This window comes from Lithobates pipiens, unplaced genomic scaffold, assembly GCF_037356315.1.
Source record: "Lithobates pipiens isolate NorthernLeopardFrog02 unplaced genomic scaffold, aLitPip1_a1.2 Scaffold_22, whole genome shotgun sequence".
NCBI classification, from domain to species: Eukaryota; Metazoa; Chordata; class Amphibia; order Anura; family Ranidae; genus Lithobates; species Lithobates pipiens.
In genome coordinates this window covers 324,660,072-324,681,922 of record NW_027507784.1, presented here as the reverse complement: position 1 = coordinate 324,681,922, position 21,851 = coordinate 324,660,072, and the positions used below count along the sequence as shown (strand labels likewise).

The 21,851-nt window shown below is 47.4% G+C and overlaps 2 protein-coding genes across 2 annotated transcripts in view; both read right to left on the bottom strand.

Annotated features, from left to right (window-relative positions):
- Positions 1-785: 785 nt before the first annotated feature.
- LOC143924985 (uncharacterized) lies at positions 786-19,930 on the bottom strand. Its single transcript, XM_077449550.1, has 5 exons — positions 19,878-19,930; positions 16,044-16,109; positions 14,993-15,053; positions 10,745-10,803; positions 786-9,076 (listed from the first exon to the last, which is right to left on the bottom strand). Exon 5 carries the CDS (start codon positions 6,268-6,270, stop codon positions 3,589-3,591), a length of 2,682 nt encoding a protein of 893 aa, XP_077305676.1. The 5' UTR covers positions 6,271-9,076; positions 10,745-10,803; positions 14,993-15,053; positions 16,044-16,109; positions 19,878-19,930; the 3' UTR covers positions 786-3,588.
- Positions 8,498-21,851, bottom strand: part of LOC143925745 (zona pellucida sperm-binding protein 4-like) — a 57,620-nt gene continuing 44,266 nt past the window's right edge. The window contains exons 10-12 of the mRNA XM_077450197.1: positions 10,745-10,803; positions 8,962-9,076; positions 8,498-8,512 (exon numbers count right to left, since the gene is read on the bottom strand). Coding sequence (XP_077306323.1) covers positions 8,498-8,512; positions 8,962-9,076; positions 10,745-10,803 — 189 coding nt within the window. The remainder of the gene's footprint in view (positions 8,513-8,961; positions 9,077-10,744; positions 10,804-21,851) is intronic.

The following is a 21,851-nucleotide window of genomic DNA, read 5'->3' as shown; positions in this document are numbered from 1 at the left end:
ATCCCTATTGGAGAGTAATGTGGCAGAAATCGGACACTGTTGCTGTCTCACACTGGTGGGTTTAGAGACTGATGTGGCAGCTCTGGTATTGTATTGCTATGGTGGTGATCAGACAATGGTTGGCAGCACTGACATCGGAGTAGACAGCAATCACATCATTTCAAGGTCAATCAGTGGCCCAGTACAATGGATCAGTAATCTGTCCCCAGCAGTGATCTCACTGCACATCAACACCAGAAACAGGCTGCACTGGTGTGTCCTTTAAGAATGATGCCCATCCTACAGAGGCACATGAGGTAGTCAATGAACATTCATGAATTTGTATGTCATCTGGTTGTACATTGATCCTTTGAGGTTTATTAGGATTTGTTACCTGCCTGTATGATCCTTAACCAGTCTTGCTAATTGACAAAACACATTGACTTTAAGGGATCCACCATCACCAGGCCATATGAGAATACTTGGCCTATGTATTGTATGTTAGGTTATCCTGCAGGGTCGTTGATATAAAATTTAGGGTCATGCAAATGTGAATTTTAACCAAACTGGAATAAAATTATGTTTCATTATGTGCATGCTCTCATTCTGTGCCAGTGAAGTCTAATGAAAGTGTAAAAAGAAAAAACTTGATGTTAAAGTTGTACATTTTAAAAAGTTAAGCAAAGGTGGTTCCTTTCCCCCCTCAATTGTCTTTATAGGATTTAATTACCATTTAATCTAAGTGCAAGCACACTACCCATCTAGTTAAAACATAGTAAAGAATGGACAACCTTTCTCATGTTTAATAATCATGTCAACATTTATTCTTTAGCCATGTACAATTGTTTTTATTTCACAATGCAATCAGAAGAGGCTGGCCCTTTAAGCAATCAGAAAGGCTACTGCCCAATAGTGATTGGGAACCTTTGCATTTCAGATGTTTTGGAACTACATTTCCCATAATGCTCATCTACACACAAGCATCATGGGAAATGTAGTAACATCTGGGATGCCAAGGTTCACCGTCACTGGCCCAATACGACCACAGAATAAAAAATAAAAAGCAAGTTAATAAACAAATAAAGAAGAAATCAGATTAAGTGATAAAATGAGGTCTCTGGGATGATTGAAGTTCACCTCGGCCTTGCTTGCAAATGAACACTCCAAGTTTAGTAGCAAAAGTTGTAGACAACAGATAAAAAAACAAAAAGGAGGAAAGGTATAGTGTTTGAGACAAAAGATTTCCAAGCATTGTCTTTAAAGTACATTTCCAGCTATATTTGCATTACACCTACTTTTAAATTAGTTAAATGTTGCCATTAATATAGCATAGCTTAGGAAGGTAAACCAGTAATATTTAAAAGTCACCCAACTTTCTTAATTCCTACATGCTCTCCCCACTTTGGTACAGTATATTCAGACCCCTCCTAAACAACAGTTCCTGGACATCATCAACTTATCAAGGATAGGCAAAGTGTAAAAATGTATACCAGATGCTGATGAAAATTGAATAGTGCCAATGTTGGCTTAGCCCTTCTATAGTCTGTATGCAATCCGTTTCCAGCCATAGGGTTTCCATAAATGACCTGCAGAAAGCTAGTATTGAACATTTATAAAGATTCTGAATGGAAGAGAGCATATGGACCAGACACTTGCCAAAAAACCCAACCCTCTGCCCCCCATGCTTTTGTTAAGCTTATGCGCATTGTCTAAAGGACAGATCAAACGATAAACCCTTAATTTACCATTGTACCCTTTACAAAGATTTCCTGGAAATATTATGTATGGATGCTTACCAATCTCCCACACCAGTCTTGCCAGAACCTAGCAGTGTTACTCAGCCAGCCATCTGAATGAAATGGAGGTACCATTAAAAACACAAAGGATAAAAAGCCTCTAAAACAAGTAAACAAACTCCACTGCAAGGCCCGGCTCACATGGATGTGACAGACATTGTAAAACCACAATATGCATTCCTGGCTGGTCTCTTGAAGAACCAGCAGTGAATCAACCAATATTTTTAAAATCCCTTTAACTGCTCCAGTGTGTCAGATTAAATAAATAGCTGTGCTAATGGGACCAAAGCCTGCAACCAACAGAACATTAGCATTCTTCACTGCATCAGGGTGGGCATAAAATGACCAGCAAAGGGGAATCACTGGCATTGTATACAACCACCACTAGAATGAGCTTCAGGGATCTACAAGAAAATACTCCACATGGGGACAAAGTGCTGCGCAGAGAACAAAGTGCTGCGCAGAGAACAAAGTGCTGCGCAGAGAACAAAGTGCTGCGCAGAGAACAAAGTGCTGCGCAGAGAACAAAGTGCTGCGCAGAGAACAAAGTGCTGCGCAGAGAACAAAGTGCTGCGCAGAGAACAAAGTGCTGCGCAGAGAACAAAGTGCTGCGCAGAGAACAAAGTGCTGCGCAGAGAACAAAGTGCTGCGCAGAGAACAAAGTGCTGCGCAATCTGTTTAACTGCCTTTGTGGCGCTTCACAGCAAGACCAACCATTTAAACCTATTTGTTAAATGGTAATGGCACATGTTAGACCTTTTCCCTTAAGGGCATAAGTATTCTAACAATACCAAAAAGTCTGACTCAAGAATAAGAGTATTGATGTTGGCTTGGTCCAAAGTGTTCCTTGACTCTAGTATGGTGCCCTCACACTAACCAAAAAACACCATGGAGAATTCCAAATCAACACTCTGTATTGCCAGGAAGAAAGAATGTGCAGTCAAAGAATTCCCCAGTCGCATCATGAGCTATGATTGAGTCCCTAGACCAACTTCCAAGCCGCACTGCAGCAGAGGGCAAGAAGACTGAATCAGCCCTAGAACTGACCTTCATGAAGAGCTGGGCACTCGCCCTCAATCAAGCAAGGACTGAGACTGGCCCAGTCTCCAAGCCCTCTGCTACAGAGAAGCCCATCAACCAGCCCAGTTTCCCAATCATAGCTCACAATAGGAAAGGCAAGACAGTCTCAGAACAGCAGACCCTTTTACTTGCAGAGAGCAGGGGCTCTCTGGAGACTTTCCCCAAGAGGTTTTAGAGTAAAATAAATGCTCAGCCATCTATCCCCGTATATGGCAGAAAGACTCAGTTAGACTTACCGGTGACGGTATTTCTAAGAGCCTTTCAGGACAACCCCGGAGAGAGTGTAGCTCCACCTTGTAATTAGGAAACACATGCCCACTTTAAAAACACCTCCTCTTCCTCCATGGCTTCAGTTATTGTGGCCTTCCGACGCTGGAAAACAAAGCACAGAAAGCACAACACCATGGTAGAACTTAATACATTTACTAAGCATAACCTAGGGAGGGAAGTAACGGTTGTCCTGAAAGGCTCTTAGAAATACCCTTCACCGGTAAGTCTAACTGAGTCTTTCTCAAATCGCCTTTCAGGACAACCCCGGAGAGGATAACCGAGAAACTTACCCTAGGGCGGGACTACTGCCTGCAGTACCTTCCTGCCGAAGGCCCGATCTGCTGCAGACAGTAGATCTAACCGGTAGTGCCGGAGAAATGTCGAATAACTGGACCAAGTGGCAGCCTTGCAGATTTGTTCAGGCATTGCACCGGCCCTTTCAGCCCAGGAAACTGCCGTGGATCTAGTAGAGTGGGCAGCAATACCTGGAGGGAGGTATTTCTCCTTTTGCTTTATAGGCTTCTGTTATAGCCAACTTAAGCCACCTACCCAGCGTACTTTTAGAAGCTTTCTCCCCCTTGCGTGATCCAGAAAATATCACGAAGAGGGCGTTTGATTTTCTAAAATCTTTAGTAACTTTCAGAAACTGTAATAGACACCTTCTCACATCCAATGTGTGAAAAACTTCCTCTCCTGCATTTGCTGGGGTTGCAGAGAATGTAGGTAACACTATTTCCTGTGATCGATGGAAAGTTGAGGATACTTTCGGTAGGAATGCTGGATCCGTCCTCAGTACCACCCTGTCCTGATAAATTCTAAGGAAGGGTTCTGTAATAGCTAGAGCTTGGAGCTCGCTGACTCTTCTGGCCGAGGTGATGGCCACCAAAAAAATTGTTTTTAAAACCACCTTCTGTAAAGAAGCTTCCTGTAAGGGTTCAAACGGTGCTCCCGAGAGACCCTGTAAAACTGTAGACAAATCCCAACTGGGAAAGTCTTTAAGGGCTACTGGTCTATTTCGAGCAAGAGCCCTAAAAAATCTAGAAATTAAAGTTTCTTTAGATAAAGTCTTTTCAAAGAAAACTGATAAGGCAGCCACCTGAGTCTTCAGGGTACTGGCTGCAAGACCCTTCTCCATTCCTTCATGGAGAAACTCCAAGACGGACACCGTGCTCTTGACCTTGAGTTCTCTAGAACTGCACCAGGAGTTGAACTTTTTCCAGACCTTCATGTAAATTGCCTGTGTAACTGCCTTCCTACTAGACAGCAGGGTCTTTACTACTTTATCTGAGAGACCTTTGGCTTTTAATAGGTCCTCCTCAGAAACCAGGCGGTTAGCTGTAGGAGTTCCACTTCTGGATGACTTACTGTCCCTTGGGATAACAGATCTTTTCTGAGTGGTAACCTCCATGGGGGCTTCGAGGCTAGGTTTCGAAGACCCGCGAACCAGGGCCTTTTTGGCCAAAAAGGAGTGACTAGTATTAAGTCTGTCCTTTCTTCCCTGAATTTCCTCAGTACTAGTGGAATTAGAGGAAAGGGGGGAAAGGCGTAGCACAGCTGGTAATGCCAGGGGTGAGCAAATGCATCCAACCCTATTGCTGCATCTCCTCGGTGAAGAGAAAAGAATCTGTCCACCTTTGAGTTCTGCTGGCTGGCAAAAAGGTCTACCTGTGGAACCCCCCAGGCCTCGGTGATCATCAGGAACACTTCCTGATTCAGACTCCATTCTGCCTCTAGCAATTTGCGCCTGCTTAGGAGGTCCGCAAACAAATTCTGAGAGCCCTTCAGATGCACTGCCGATAGTGAGGCTGTGTTCTGCTCTGCCCAGGCTAACAGATTGGCCAGCTCCATCAAGCTCCTGCTTCTGGTTCCCCCTTGCTTCATAATGTAGGTAACCGCTGTTGTGTTGTCTGACAACACCTGGACGTGGTGGCCTTTCAAACTCTGCTGAAAGGCCACTAAACCCAGAAAGATAGCCTTCAACTCCCTCCAGTTGGATGATCTTTGAGCTTCCTGTTTGGACCAGACCCCCTGAGATGTCTGACCATCCAGATGGGCTCCCCAGCCCCAGGCACTTGCGTCTGTAGTAAGGCGCTTGTCCACAAGAAAGGTCCACACCAGGCCCCTTGAGAGGTTTGCCTGGTCTCTCCACCACCAAAGAGCCCTTTTTGTCCTTGACGAAATTTTTAGCTGTTTTTCCAAAGGATCCTGATGGGACCAGCTTGACAGAACCTCCCTCTGAAGGGGTCTGGAATGGAACCTGGCCCACTGAACAGCCAGGATTGCTGCCATAAGCAGGCCCAGAACTGCCATAGCCGTCCTGACTGAGACTGTCTGGTTGCTCTGTATCCGCTGTACAGCTAGCTGCAACTTTTCCTGTTTTTCCAACAGCAGGAAAACTTTCTGGAGAATCGAATTTAACGTATACCCCAGAAATTTCATTTCCTGTGAGGGGGTCAGGATTGACTTCTCTAGATTTAGAAGCCATCCCAGGCCCTCGAGGTGAGACTGGGCCCTCTGGAGATTGACTAGGACCTGCTCCCTGGAGTCTGCAAAAAACAAAAGGTCGTCCAGGTAAGGGACGACTGGAATCCCCTTCAATTTCAGGGGCTCCAAAGCCTCTGCCATAATCTTCGTAAAGACCCTGGGAGAGGACGAGAGTCCGAACGGCAGAGCCCTGAATTGGAGGTGCCATACCGAACTCCTCACCTTCAATGCCAGGCGCAGGAACTGCTGCGATGCCTGATGAATTGGTATATGAAGGTAGGCATCCCTCAGATCCAGGGATGCCATGAAGCAATCTGGGGTCAACAGCTTTGTGATGGAGAAAATTGTATCCATCCTGAAATGTTTGTACCGAATGAACCTGTTCAGAAATTTCAGATTCAGGATTAGACGGTACTTCCCTGAGGGTTTTTTCACCAGAAAAATATGTGAGTAAAAACCCCCGCCCTGCTGATTTACTGGGACTTGAATCAGAACCTCTTGCTGTATCAGCTCCTGTAACAGCTTCATTGCAGAGGCCTTCTCCTGATCCCTTGGCAATGTTGTCACGTAAAACCTGCTCGGGGGTAGTTCTGAAAACTCCAACCTGTACCCCTGATTGACAACGCTCTTCACGAACAGATTTGGAGACAGCCTGTCCCATTGTTCGCGAAAAGCTGACAGTCTCCCCCCCACTGGGGAGATATTGTCACTTGCTCTTAGGGGACTGCTCTGGGGGAGATCTAAAGAGGACTCCACCCTTGTCTTTGCCCTTCTGTGAACCCCATCTGCTCTTGCGCTCCTGGTCTTTTTTATGGGACTGCTGAAAAGCACGAAAATTCTTTTTGGTAATCTGCTTTTTCTTAACTGGAAAAGCCTTTTTATCGGCTGTTCTATCCAGCACAGACTCCAACTCGGGACCAAAGAGTAAGTCACCCGAGAAGGGAAGACCACACAGCTTGACCTTAGAAGCAGTGTCCCCAGACCATGTTTTCAGCCAAACTGCTCTCCTGGCTGAATTTACAAGAGCTGAAGACCTAGCGGCCAGTTTAACCGATTCTGCTGATGCATCCGCCATGTATTTGACTGCATTCAGGATCAGTGGAAAGGACTCTAAGAGATCCTTGCGGGGTGTCCCCGCCTCAATATGGCTCTTCAGCTTCTCTACCCAACATTCCAGATTCCTGGCCACCACCGTAGCTGCCATTGCTGGTTTTAGACTGACTGACGCAGCATCCCAAGCCTTTTTAAGGATGGAGTCAGCTTTTTTGTCCATTGGGTCTTTAAGGATCCCCATATCCTCAAAGGCTAGATCCGTTCGTCTGGATACCTGCGAGAAAGCTGCATCGACTCTGGGTTTCTTGTTCCAAACCTCTGAGTCTTTATCTTCGAAGGGAAACCTTCTCTTGAGAGCTTTAGAGAAGAAAGGGGCTTTTTCTGGGTCCTTCCACTCCTTTCTCACTGAGTCTGAGAGGACCCTGTGGACTGGAAAAACTCTCCGTTTTGTTTCGTCCGACCCCTGGTACATTTTGTCATGAACTGACAGTTGTACTTTTTCTTCTTGAATTTCTAGAGTAGTGTAGATTGCTTTTAGAATATCATCTACTTCCTCTAGTGATAGCTTGAATTTGGAGCCCCTGCTATCTTCTTCCTCTTCCTCCTCCTCAGAATCCCTGAAGGAGATGAGAGTACTACCCCCTTCGTCTCCAGACTCTTCAGTTTCCACCTGTCTGGATGACGACGCCCTGGGGCTGGGCGGTAAGTTCTGAGGCTCGGTCTGTGCGGGAGGGTTTTGTATCAGGATGGACCTGACTGAACTCAAGAAGTTTGTCAGTTCTTTAACCGAAGAAAACAAATCCTTATATTGTTGAGATGTTTCCTCTTCCACCAATTCTCTGATACAATTTCTGCACATTGCCTTCTGCCATGAATCTCTGAGGGGGGTCTTGCAAGAAGGACATTTTCTCTGACCTGGTCTAGCTTTTCCTAGTGATTTTTCCTGAAATGACATACAGGTTTAACTCACTAAAAGCTCTCAACAACCAGTGCTTAACACCAAGCCAGTGCAGAGACCCACCACCAAACAGACCACTAGTGAGACCCCAGAACTAGGCTGCAAAAGGTCAGAGCGAAGTCCACCTCTGACCTGCAGCGACAGGCCCCCAAGAGGGGGGGAACAGACAAAGACATAGCCCAACAGTAAAGCAGAGGGTGCCAGTGCACCTTATGTACCTGGGCTGGACCGGTGCTAGGGGCGCCTGTCTCCGCCATAGCTGGCTTACACTCTTCCATCGTTTGAGTGAGGCAGCTATCACAAACAGCTCTGTCGTTTTAAATTTTCCCGGCCGCCGCGTCATCAGGGCCGGCCGGAAGCGGAAGCACGCGGTCACCTGACCCGCCCCATGATCCCTGCGTTCCAGGCGCTTGAACCACGGCGCCACGCCCCCTCAGAGCGCCCGCGCGTCACTGTGAACGACGCCGTCACCGCCCGGGACCCGGCGCCGAAAACGGAGCCATGCCGCTGACCTGCAGCGGCCTCCGCCAGCAACAGAGCCCTCCCTGCGCTAACAAGCGGACACCCGACGCCGGCACTCCGAGGGTCCTTACTCCCGTGAGATGGCGGGACCAGGAGCTCCAGGAGTCCTCTCCCCGTGGAGATGCTGCTGGGGGTCAAAAAAGAAACAACCTGCAACAAAAGGTAAGCCTTACTCCCCTGCAGAGAGTGTAGCTCTCCCTGGTTCAGGCACATGCTTCCTCCAAGGAGGAAACACAATAACTGAAGCCATGGAGGAAGAGGAGGTGTTTTTAAAGTGGGCATGTGTTTCCTAATTACAAGGTGGAGCTACACTCTCTCCGGGGTTGTCCTGAAAGGCGATTTGAGAAAGAAGCGCCTAGAAACAGATAACCTGCAAGGTAAGCACAAAAGGTGGATTAAAGAGGCCAACAGAGTCTGAAGGAGCAGTGTTGCAGTGCCCCGCCCTGCTCCAAAAAAGCTCAACCCACAACCTAGGAGAAAATTTCTACCCAGGGACTTCCAACTGAACAAGTACTTTGCTCTTAGACCCCAAAATCTAAGGGTTATGATTAAAAGCTCATAACTCCGGTGAAACCTAGCAAACCAAGCTAGACTAGTAGCCTAAATTCATTTGTAGGTCCACAGTGTGGCTAACCCAAGAGTTAGAACAAAAGCTCAGAACTCTGGTGAAACCTAGCAAACCAAGCTAGACTACTATCCCAAAATCATTTGTGGGTCCACAGTGTGGCTAACCCAAGAGTTCGAACAAAAGCTCAGAACTCTGGTGAAACCTAGCAAACCAAGGTAGGCCTTCATCCTTAAATGAGTTTTGGTACCCACCATCCACAAATGCTGCAGGACAAGAGAAGGGATTCCATCATGCTTGAAGTGTTCAGCCGTCAACTTGAAGTGGTCAAGGCTTCCAATAGAAACCAAGTTATTGATGTCAACATGTCTACAAAAGATAGAAGTTTGAGGTTAAGGTTAAATATAAAAAGGTTAATAAAGTTTATAAAAAGTAATGAAAGGGGCTCATTGACAACCCAAAATTGACCTGCTGTTCTGCTCAACACCTGGCTTCATGTGTTTCAGGTCACCCTCAACTGGGCAGATCATGAAAGTCTAGAAGTCTCTGCATACTTGTTAAGAGTATTAGTATGACAGCCAAGCAACTGAAATTTTCAGGAGAAAACCAAGATAGAAGCCTCTATTGGCTTCCTATGCCTAGTCCCAAAAACACACAAAAACCACCCTAGATAATTCCATACTTGGAGCATAGTGAAGATGTTTTGCTTCACTTTGCTATGGCTTACTGAACAGTACAGGAACTAATGGACTTGTTACCTGGCTAATGTGGCTTTAAAATGTTAATCATAAAGAAAGCATTCTGCAATTGTCAGAATCTTCTATTTCTCAGGTCACACAAAGTGTTGAGGCCAAAGCCCCAGAGAGACAGAACAACCCCACAGACTTGAGCAATGGCAGCCTCCATACTTCATGATTAAGGGAACAAACCCCAGGCGTCAGGTAGAAATAAAAAACCCACCCCCACTGAATCCTGGTGCTTGAGCTGCCACAAAGATGCTCTACACCCCACATACCCCAGGCTCCATTTGATGATCTGTGGGCCTGAGACTGGCATAGATGCACATCTGCTGTCCCCTTCTTGCTGCTGACCCATAAGTGACATCACTCTTCCAGGCCCCACTGATAATTTACCTAGCCGTCAAGGCCAGGAAAGAATGTAATGCAGTGCGATGTGCATTGCTTTACATTCAGTGGAGCACAGGACAACATGCAAGGTCTCAGACCCTGGGTGCCTCATTTAAAGAGAAACTTAAAACATAGGCGATTGTGCCCCATATGCGATTGGCTTTTGTAAAAAAATTGGGTAACTTTTTAAGGCGTTTAACTCAAATTGGGATTTCCTAGTCCCCTGCGGCATTATCATGTGACAAATTGAGGAACATGTTACACCCATAAGCTTGACTGGCAACTAAATTTATCTCCTACAGAATTGCACACAGTGAGTGTGGTGTTAAGCTGTAGTACAGCCAAAAAAGCTCACCAATTTTTTTCCCCAAAGTGGTGACTGCATTAGTTTAGGTTTTTATTCCTATACAGATTAGTTTTATCAAGACTGAAGTTATAGCTGGCTATTGTAGCAATATATGTTAATGCAATTGAAGCAAACTTTCATACCCATGCAATAGGTCTACACACTTTCTAAAATTACAGTAAATTGACCTTTAGAATCTAGGGCCTGGAATGTGCACACTGAGCATAAACCATGCCAAATAGTTAGGTATTAGGGGAGAAATTGTTGGTGTCATGGGAGAAATAGTGTCCCATGTTTGTGAGTGAAGAGATACTGCCTCATGGCCTTGAGGCATAATTTCTGCCACTGACAAAGGAAAGCAAAAGGAGCACATCTGGCCCCAGGCTGCAGCGAGACCGCTGGTCTATTGTAACCCACTAGTTTGAGAAACCGCTTCAGGATAGACTTTCTAGTAGTGTTAAAGACGTATACAAATACCAGGATTTGGTACCTAAACTATCAAAACACAGTTCACTTAAACTGTCCAATAGATTACTGCATTTATAAGCCAAATTTAACCCATACCTCCAATTTGTCATCTGTTCACCGTTACCATATTTCACCCTTGATGGGCACCTCACCAGCTACAAAACAAAAGGCAGTCATTAGAACCCCATAAACACAATTTAAAAAAAAAACATTTTGCAAGTACGATAAACTTGTTAACTACTTACCAAACTTGCAGTAGACAGTTCAGTATTTTAAAGAGACTAGAAAAGCAAAAGGTAGAGAGACACACACACACTGCCTCCAATAAAGCCACAAAAAGGTGCATTTCAGTATGGTGACCACAGTTACAGAGGTGAAAGGAGCAGCAAATTTAATTAAGTAGAGTTCCACTCCAAAGTGGAACTTCCACTTGTACTCCTCCCCCTCTGGAGCCACATTTGGCACCTTTTGGTGAGGGGGGTGTAGTAGGGTTCCCTTACTTGCAATAGAGGTTCCATGCACTTAACATTAATGGACCCCAGGACAGGCAAGTGTACAAAATTAGAAGTCAGCAGCTGTAGTATGTGCAGCTGCTGGCTTAAATTTTGTTGCAGCGGTGGGCAGACTGCTGCTTTAAAACAAGATATTTCAAAATGTCAATTTAAACCTGTGATTGAAGTTAGCCAATGAAAATGTTGAAGTTTTGCCATTGTGAGAATGGCATGTGCCAGCCCCTTCTCCCCCTAAGAGGATAAGGTATCTAAACCAATACCAAAAAGTCTGACCCAAGAATAGAGTGCCAGTGTTGGTCTGGCCAAAGTATTAGTTGACTCTAGCATGGTGCCCTCATACTCTAACCATGAAAGACCAAGAACCATTCCAAGACCGACACTGTATTCCCAGGAAGAAAGGATGTGCAGTCAAAGATAACCCTCCCATTCCCATAATGAGCCACGATTGACCTCCTAGACCAACTTCCAAGCTGCACTGCAGCAGAGGGCAGAGACTGGATCTGTCCAAGCCCCGACCTTCATGAAGGACTGGGCACTCACCCCCCCCAATCCAGCAAGAACTGAGATTGACCCAGTCTCCAAGTCCTATGCTACAGAGAAGCCCATTCAACCAGCCCAGTTAGCCAATCAAAGTTCAAAATAGAAAGTTCAGACCATCTAAGAACAGCAGACCCTTTACTTCCAGAGTAGAGGTCGACCGATATGGGTTTTTCTCTGGCCGATGCCGATATTTAGAAATCATGGCGGCCGATAGCCGATATATGATGCCGATTTTTTTGGGCCGATATGTTAGGCCGATTTTATTTTAATTTATTTTTAATCCCCCTTGATCCAACACACCTTTCCCACTGGGGTGTTTTTTAAGGCGCTTTTGGGCTAAAAATAGCGCCTGTAAAGTGCCTGCAAAATGGCTCCCCTGCAGTCTGTGTGAAAGACAGAGTGCTTTCACACTGAGGCGATGCGCTGGCAGGATCTTAAAAAAAAGTCCTGCAAGCAGCACGTTTGGAGTGGTGTATACCGCTCCTCCACCACTCCAGCCCATTGATATGAATGGGCACCACTGCCGAAGCGCATGCAATGCGATTTGGCAGCGGTGCTTCATGGGCGCATTTAACCTCTTCCTTGGCCGCTAGCTGGGTTATATGTGCCCCACTAGCAGCCAAATAGCACCGCTAAAATGATGGTAAAGAGCCTTAAAACTTGCGTTTTACCATCAACGTCTGCCCGCTCCAGTGTGAAAGCAGCCTTCATAAGTGATACAGAAAATTTTACACTTAAAGCGGAGGTCCACCCTAAAATGGACCTTCCGCTCATCGGATTCCTCCCCCCCTCCGGCGCCACAATTGGCACCTTTAGGGGGGAGGGGGTGCAGTTACCTGGATAATCCAGGTAACTGCACCCACTTCCGGGCTAGCTCTCTGCGGAAAGGGGCGTACATTACACCCCTTTCCGCAAGTGCCCCGCTGCCTGCTGGGAAACACAGATCCCAGAGGCAGCGGGGACTGTCCTCATTGCGCAGCGCGGCTCGCGCATGCGCAGTAGGGAACCGGGAAATGAAGCCGAAAGGCTCCATTTCCTGATTCCCATACCCAAGATGGCGGCGGCAGCACTCGAGTGTCGATCTAGAGATCAGCTTCGGGTGCTGACATCGCGGGCGCGCTGGACAGGTAAGTGTCACTATTTTAAAAGTCAGCAGCTGCAGTATTTGTAGCTGCTGGCTTTAAAAAAAAAAAAAAAAAAAAAAAAAGCGGAGTCCCGGCGGACTCCCGCTTTAAACATTTATTAAACAAAAATAACCTCCAATCAGTTTACTTGTATGTATGATCTAGATAAAAAAAAAAAAAAAAACTATATATTAAATAAAAACGGGTAGTCAAAACGTTTGGACAAAAAAAAAAAAAAAAAGGGCTAACTTTACTGTTTTTATTTTATTTTTATTTTTTAAATGGTTATTTTTTTCCCAAAAAATGCATTTGAAAGACCTCTGCAAATGCCGTGTGACAAAATATTGCAACAACCGCTATTTTATTCCCTAGGATCTCTGCTAAAAAAATATATATAATTTTTGGGGGGTCTAAGTGATTTTCTGGCAGAAAATACAGGATTTTTACTTGTAAGCAACAAGTGTCAGAAAAGATTTAGTCTTTAAATGGTTAAACTGAGAACTTCTACACAGAGATGATTTCATTCATTCAGAAGTGTAAACATTGTATCATTTAGTTCTTTTCTTGGCAGTCTGCCCAGAGAGGAGGAAAGTGTTGCTATGACGACTCAGTCAACTCACACTGACTTCTTACAGAAGTCATTTCAAAGTCCCGCTGTAGAATCGGCTTTTTAGCAACACAATCGGCCGATGCCGATTTAAAAAACGGCAAATATCGGCCGATATATCGGCCGGCCTCCATTCCAGAGAGTGAAACCCAGGGCCCAAGCTCTCCGTAGACTTCCCAAGAGGGATCAGAGTGAAAGCCTAGCATGGTTGCCCATCCCCTTTGCAGAAAGCAATAACCTACAGGAGAGTGAAGACCCCAGCTGAGCTTTCCAGTATAAGGAGGGGCAAGCAAAACTAACCCAAATTGCAAGGAAGGCTTGATTGTCAGTTTAGGAGCTTAAACTTCTCTAGATGTTTCAAACTAAACTAGGACTTTTCACTCCTAGACCCAAGAACCCAGGGACCATCAACAAGTGGTTAAAACCAAGCCTGTGATTTATATCAGTTCATCACTGGGTCCACAAAAGTGTGGCTAAACCTAAACAGGAGTTATGATAAAGGCTTGTAACTCCCAAGTGTTTGTGTGGGAACCTACCATTTGATGCTGCAGCCCCACAAGAGATATGTTGCTTTGAGCTTTTCATTCTCAGTTGGAAGACACAAAAACAAAATGGATGGCATCATGTCCACTGAAATTGAATGCAGATATCAAAATAGTTATGAGAAATGTGGCTTTTAGGGTTCCATCATTGCTGACCTACTGAAAATTCTGACTTCCTAGATCTTGCTGTGACTTACCCCCTGTCAAGGATGCAGATCTTGGATAAAAGCCACAATCTGCATAGTTGCCTGGATTTAAACACCAGCATGACAGCCAGGCAACTAGCCTTGCCATTTCATATACAGATATCGCTTTATCAAGAAAAATAGTTAAAGCATTCAAAGGCAAAATAAGCAGCTTTGAGTCATGCATTACAATAATCACTGCCACACATGCATGATATTGCAGATAAGGACACATGCAGCTTGGCCTCTTATATTGGGCTGGCCAGCTAACATCACAGATCCTTCCCCACGAGTTGCCAATCCTACTTCAGACAGGACATGAGGCACAGGAGAGTGGGAGTCACCTTCATATATCAATGCACATTATTGTGGTGTTTCACATCAATTAGAAAAATTGCAGCAACCTTTCCTACCCAAGCAATTAAAAGTCTACTGCAGGAGTCTCCAAACTTTTTCTAAAAGGTCAATTTACTGTCCATAAGAATCTAAGGTGGCTGAAATGAGCCCGAGCATAAACCATGCCAGATCTTTAGGCATTATGGGAGAAAAAGTGCCCCATGTTTGCAAGTGGAAGGAATACTGCCCCAGTGTCAGTAATTATGCCTCAAGGCCCAGATAAGTCAAGCAAAAGGATCACATCTGGTCCCAGTGAGACCACTGGTCTATAGTAACCCAACTAGTTTGAGGAACTGCTTCAGGATAGACTTTCTAGTAGTGTTAATCATGGAAAGGAGGGGGGGAACTCCACAGGATTTGGTACCTAAACTGTATCAAAACACATTTTAACTTGAAATGTCCTATAGATTGCATTTATAACCCCAATTTGATACATACCTCTAATTTTTCATCTGTTTACAGTGTTGCCTTAGTTCACCCTTGAAGGGCACCTCACCAGCTACAAAATAAGCTAGGCATTAGAACCCCATAAAATTTATAAACCATTTTGCAAGCATTTTATATTAAAGCAGAAAAGCTTTGTGAGATCTTTGAGTGAAGTTAGCCAATGAAAAGGTTGAAGTTTTGCCATTTTGTGGGAATGGCACGTGCTAGACCCTTATCCCTTAAGAGGATAAGGCATCTAACCCAATACCAAAAAGTCTGACCCAAGAATAGCGTGCCAGTGTTGGCCTGGCCAAAGTATCTGTTGACTAGCATGGTGCCCTCATACTCTAACCAAGAACCATTCCAAGACCGACACTGTATTCCCAGGAAGAAAGGATGTTCAGTCAAAGATGACCCTCCCATTCCCATGATGACCACGATTGACCTAAACCAACTTCCAAGCCGCACTGCAGCAGAGGGCATGAAGACTTAATCGGTCCTAGCCCCGACCTTCACAAAGGACTGGGCACTAGCCCCCCAATCCAGCAAGGACTGAGATTGACCCAGTCTCCAAGCCCTCTGCTACAGAGAAGCCCATCAACTAGCCGGTTAGCCAAACAGTACAAAATAGGAAGCTCAGACCATTTAAGAACAGCAGACCCTTTACTTCCAGAGAGCGAGACCCAGGGCCCAAGCTCTCCGTAGACTTCCCAAGAGGGGTCAGGGAGTTAAAAGCCTAGCAGCATCTATAACTTGCAGAAGGATCCAGGAGAGCAAAAGAGACGAATCGGGAGTCTCGGTAGGACAGGGCGGGGCAAGCAACACTGCCAAACCGAACTGCAAGACACGCTCAGTCACTCAGCCTAGGAGTGCAATCTGAAGAGATATCAAACTGAACTAGGACTAGTCACTCCTAGACCCCAGAACCTGGGGACCACCAACAAGTGGTTAAACCCAAGCCCATGAGTTACGATAACAGTTCATAACTCAATTAGCAATTTAACACTGGGTCCACATAAATGTGTGGCTAAACCCAAACGACAGTGTTTGTATGGGAACCTACCATTTGATGCTGCGGGGCCACAGAGGAAATTCCACGTTGCTTTGAGCTTTTCGTTCCAAGTAGTACCTAAACAAATAAAGAAATAAATGGCATCATGCCCACTGAAAGCAAATGCTTAGATCAAAATAGCTACTATAAACTTATGAGAAATGTGGGCTCTAGCATTGCCGACAACGCTGGCTTCCTAGAGCTCATTATCACTTATCAAGTGTGCAGATCTTGGATAAAAGCCCCAATCTGCATACTTGACTGGAATTAAACACCAGCATGACAGCCTGGTAACTAGCCTTGCCATATCAAATCATTTCATATACAAATATTGCTTTAGCAAAAATGAAATAACGCATTCAAAAAGGCAAAACAAAGTTGTGCTTTGAGTCATGTGTACACAGCCTTGCAACACAAGGTAATAACCACTGCCACACCTGCATGATATTGCAGCTTAGCCCATTATATTGGTCTGGCCAATAAGGATGAGCTCAGGCATGTTCATAACCCGCACATGCAGAGCCGCCAGGAAGTCAGCACTGCACAGAGATAATCACAGGCAGCGAGACATATTCCCACTACGGCTGTAGAGTTGGAGAAAGGTCTCACTGCCTATAATTAGCACTGTGCAGTGCCATTTTCCTGGCGGACTCTGCACATGTGGGTTGTGAACATGCCTGAACTCATCCTTACTGGCCAGCAGCCATCACGGATCCTTCCCCTTCTGTCAGTGCTGCCAGTCCTACTAAGGCCTCTTTCACACGGGGCGGATCAGTAATGATCCGCCCCGTGAAGATCCGCTCGCTCAGCGGGGATCGCTCCGTTGTCCCCGCTGAGCTGGCTGCGGACAGGGCGGTCTCCGCACACTGTGCAGGGACCGCCCTGTCAGATCTCCGCTCTTCTCTATGGGGATCTGACGAGCACGGACCGTCAGTCCGTGTTCGTCCGATCCGCTCTGCGGACGGATAGAAAAATAGGATTTTCCCCTGTCTGCAGAATCGGACTGTTGCGGAGGCGGACGAAATCGGGTGTCTGCGGATGTGCATCCGCAGACACCCGCTATCCCATAGGGATGAATGTATGTCCGTATTTCATCCGCAAACGGATGGATGAAATACGGACATACCATCTGCATGTGTGAAAGGGGCCTTAAGACACCAGGAATCTCAGGAGGGCAGGAGTCTGGTCATTTTCATGTTAAGTGGCCAATTAGTTACTAGGATAAGAGATAGTCCTAGAAACGAGCCACTAGCAACATGAAAAGTTGGCCAGTTTCTGCACCCCATCCAGACCCACTATGTGCCCTGCTGTGTAACATAGGACTATAAAAAAACTGGGGGGCGAGCATGCATCCCACAAATTCACAATGAGGGTGGTGGTGGGGGGCGCAGAGCATGCATCCCACAAATTCACAATGGGGGGCGCAGAGAGCATGCATCCCACATTGGTGGTGGGGAGGGCGCAGAGAGCATGCATCCCACATTCACAATGGTGGTGGGGAGGGCGCGCAGAGAGCATGCATCCCACATTCACAATGGTGGTGGTTGGGGCGCGCAGAGAGCATGCATCCCACATTCACAATGGTGGTGGTTGGGGCGCGCAGAGAGCATGCATCCCACATTCACAATGGTGGTGGTTGGGGCGCGCAGAGAGCATGCATCCCACATTCACAATGGTGGTGGTTGGGGCGCGCAGAGAGCATGCATCCCACATTCACAATGAGGGTGGTGGTGGGGGAGGCGCGCAGAGAGCATGCATCCCACATTCACAATGAGGGTGGTGGTGGGGGAGGCGCAGAGAGCATGCATCCCACATTCACAATGAGGGTGGTGGTGGGGGAGGCGCAGAGAGCATGCATCCCACATTCACAATGAGGGTGGTGGTGGGGGAGGCGCAGAGAGCATGCATCCCACATTCACAATGAGGGTGGTGGTGGGGGAGGCGCAGAGAGCATGCATCCCACATTCACAATGAGGGTGGTGGTGGGGGAGGCGCAGAGAGCATGCATCCCACATTCACAATGAGGGTGGTGGTGGGGGGAGGCGCAGAGAGCATGCATCCCACATTCACAATGAGGGTGGTGGTGGGGGGAGGCGCAGAGAGCATGCATCCCACATTCACAATGAGGGTGGTGGTGGGGGGAGGCGCAGAGAGCATGCATCCCACATTGACAATGAGGGTGGTGGTGGGGGAGGGCGCAGAGAGCATGCATCCCACATTCACAATGAGGGTGGTGGTGGGGGAGGGCGCAGAGAGCATGCATCCCACATTGACAATGAGGGTGGTGGTGGGGGAGGGCACACAGAGCATGCATCCCACATTGACAATGAGGGTGGTGGGGGGGGCTGCACAGAGCATGCATCCCACATTCACAATGAGGGTGGTGGGGGGGGCTGCACAGAGCATGCATCCCACATTCACAATGAGGGTGGTGGGGGGGGCTGCACAGAGCATGCATCCCACATTCACAATGAGGGTGGTGGGGGGGCGCACAGAGCATGCATCCCACATTCACAATGAGGGTGGTGGGGGGAGGGGGCGCACAGAGCATGCATCCCACATTCACAATGAGGGTGGTGGGGGGAGGGGGCGCACAGAGCATGCATCCCACATTCACAATGAGGGTGGTGGGGGGGGCGCACAGAGCATGCATCCCACATTCACAATGAGGGTGGTGGGGGGGCGCACAGAGCATGCATCCCACATTCACAATGAGGGTGGTGGGGGGATGCACAGAGCATGCATCCCACATTCACAATGAGGGTGGTGGGGGGGCGCACAGAGCATGCATCCCACATTCACAATGAGGGTGGTGGGGGGCGCACAGAGCATGCATCCCACATTCACAATGAGGGTGTGGTGGGGGGCGCACAGAGCATGCATCCCACATTAACAATGAGGGTGGCAGTGGGGGGGGGGGGCGCAGAGAGCATGCATCCCACAAAGTAACAATGGGGGGGGGCGCAGAGAGCATGCATCCCACAAATTCACAATGAGGGGGGGCGCAGAGAGCATGCATGCCACATTAACAATGAGGATGGTGGGGGGGGGACACACAGCATGCATCCCACAAATTCACAATGGGGGGGGGGGGTCTGCCAATCCCCTGAAGTTAAAGCGGGAGTCCACCGGGACTCCGCGTTTTTTTTTTTTAAAAGCCAGCAGCTACAAATACTGCAGCTGCTGACTTTTAAAATAGTGACACTTACCTGTCCAGTGCGCCCGCGATGTCGGCACCCGAAGCCGATCGCTAGGTCGTCTGTCGGGTCCTGCCGCCGCCATCTTGGGTATGGGAATCAGGAAATGGAGCCTTTCGGCTTCATTTCCCGGTTCCCTACTGCGCATGCGCGAGCCGCGCGGCGCAATCCGGACGGTCCCCGCTGCCTCTGGGAACTGTGTGTTTCCCAGCAGGCAGCGGGGCACTTGCGCAAAGGGGCGGGCAGTTGCGGAAAGGGGCGTAATCTACGCCCCTTTCCGCAGACAGCTATCCCGGAAGTGGGTGCAGTTACCTGGATTATCCAGGTAACTGCACCCCCCCTCCCCCCTGAAAGGTGCCAATTGTGGCGCCGGAGGGGGGGGATTCCGATGAGCGGAGGTCCATTTTAGGGTGGACCTCCGCTTTAAAAAGGCAGAGAAAGTTTGATCTATACAGTGCAATTGCTTGCCTGTTTGAATACAAACATTTAGTTATGCCACAATATAAACAAACTGTTAAACAGAAAGCAATTATATAATAAGATTGTAACATATTTGTGACATTTAAACAAAGTGGAGTGAAAAAAAAAAGTTTAGACTGCAGCTCCAAAACGAACATTGCAACCATAATCGCATCCAAGCTCTACTTACCAGGCATGTGGCAGCCAGCCATGTTGCTTTCCATCTGGAGGTGAAAAGCCAGGCTTGTGCGCAAGTGAGGGTATTTATGGGTAATCAGCCTTTTTTTTTTTTTCTCACCTAACTTTATTTGTATCAGAACCAAACGGACATAGCTCGCAAACTTACAGAAAGGTTTAAAAACCAACGTTTTCTTTCACAATCAGTGCCCAGATGTGTCACTATTCCTGGACAGGTGCAGAGAATGGGAAGTAAAACGTAAAATAAAAGTAACAAAAAAAGTCCTGTTGAACTAGAAACCTAAAAGGTCAGCTGACACAGCCCAAACTTTAACCCCTTATTTCCCAGTTTATGTTTTTGCATTATCCCAATGAAACAGGTCAAAGGGTGTTTGTTTGAGCCTGGGTTCACACTGGTGCATGCTAAACACTGCATGCGATTCGCACAGCGTGCCTGTGTACATCACATGCGATGTCTGTCCGGTGCGATTTGAGCCATACGATGTATGGCTCAAATCGAATCCGCACCAAAATGGTGCAGAACCCTTTTGGTTTCCGAATTTGAATGGCATTGCATAGGTGCTCACATGCACCCGTGCGATGCGATTATGGCAAACGCACTATGTTTTGCAATCTGTTTCAGGTGTTGTTAATCTAGCATTGACACCCACAGCAGATCGCATGGACACCATGCCATTGCTATGCAGTGCGATGTGATGCTGGAAAACATGGCAAATCTTGTGCTTTTCCCGCATCACATCAGTGTGAACCGGAGCTCGTGGTTTACAGAATTGGGAAAAAAAGGGGGTTGTCACAGGTGCAGTAAGTGGCGGTTTAAATTAGTGTGCTCTGCGAGATCGCAGCGCAAGTCAAATGCGATGCGATTTCAGCCATACAGATAGTATACTGAATTCACATCACGTTCAGATCAAACTTGCACAGGAGCATTTTTTTGGTATGCAACAGAATCGGATTGCATGGGTGTTCACACCTATGTGATGCGATTCATGTGCAAACTGTCAGTTTGCAGTGTGATATGCGAACTGAAACGAAGGTGGTATTAACATTGTATTGACACTACCAGCAATTTGGATATGGCAGTATGAACTGCCTTGTGGGTCAGGTGCGATGCGGGAATTCGCAGGGTTCCCGCATTGCGCAAGCGTGAAGGGGTACCAACTCATACAATTAAGTTGCACCGAGTTCTGTATAGCATACCTTCCAACTTTTGAATGAGGGACATTTCATGAAGATCGTGACCTGGGGCACGTTGCAGCAAAAAGTGGGCGTGGCCAAACATGAGAGGGGCTTAACCACCTCGCGCCCGCCCTATAGCCGAATGACAGCCGTAGAGCAGGCGCGTTCGTCCGGGTGGCCGTCCCTGGACGTCCTGATGTTTAGTTCCGCAATGCGCGCCGCCGCGGGCGCGCATCGTGGAAGTTCTGTGTTCGCCGTGTCCCCCGGGGACAGGCAAACACAGATTGCTGTAAACGGCCAATCACAGCGGCCGTTTACAGCGTGATCGGCGTGTCCAATGGGAGATGATCTCATATGTAAACATATGAGATCATCTCTCAGCGCCGCTCTCCCTCCTCTCACAGACAGTGTGAGAGGGGAGAGATGAATGGCTGCAGCGGCAGGCGTTCTGCCTCGAGTTAAAAAAAAAAAGTGCCATCCTCCCCCAGCAGTGCCATCCTCCCCCAGCAGTGCCATCCTCCCCAGCAGTGCCATCTGCCCCAGTGCCATCCACCCCAGTGCCATCCACCCCAGTGCTACCTGCCCCCAGTGCCATCCACCCCAGTGCTACCTGCCCCCAGTGCTACCTGCCCCCAGTGCCACCTGTTGTCAGTGCCATTTGTCCCCAGTGCCATCTGTCATCAGTGCCACGTATAAGTGCCATCTGTCATCTGTGCCACGTGTCATCAGTGCCACATAGTGCCATCTGTCATCAGTGCCACGTATTAGTGCCATCTGTCATCAGTGCCAC

Coding starts and splice junctions, on each gene's coding strand:
- LOC143924985 (XM_077449550.1), bottom strand. CDS start 6,270: ATGGGACAGGCTGTCTCCAAATCTGTTCGTGAAGAGCGTTGTCAATCA.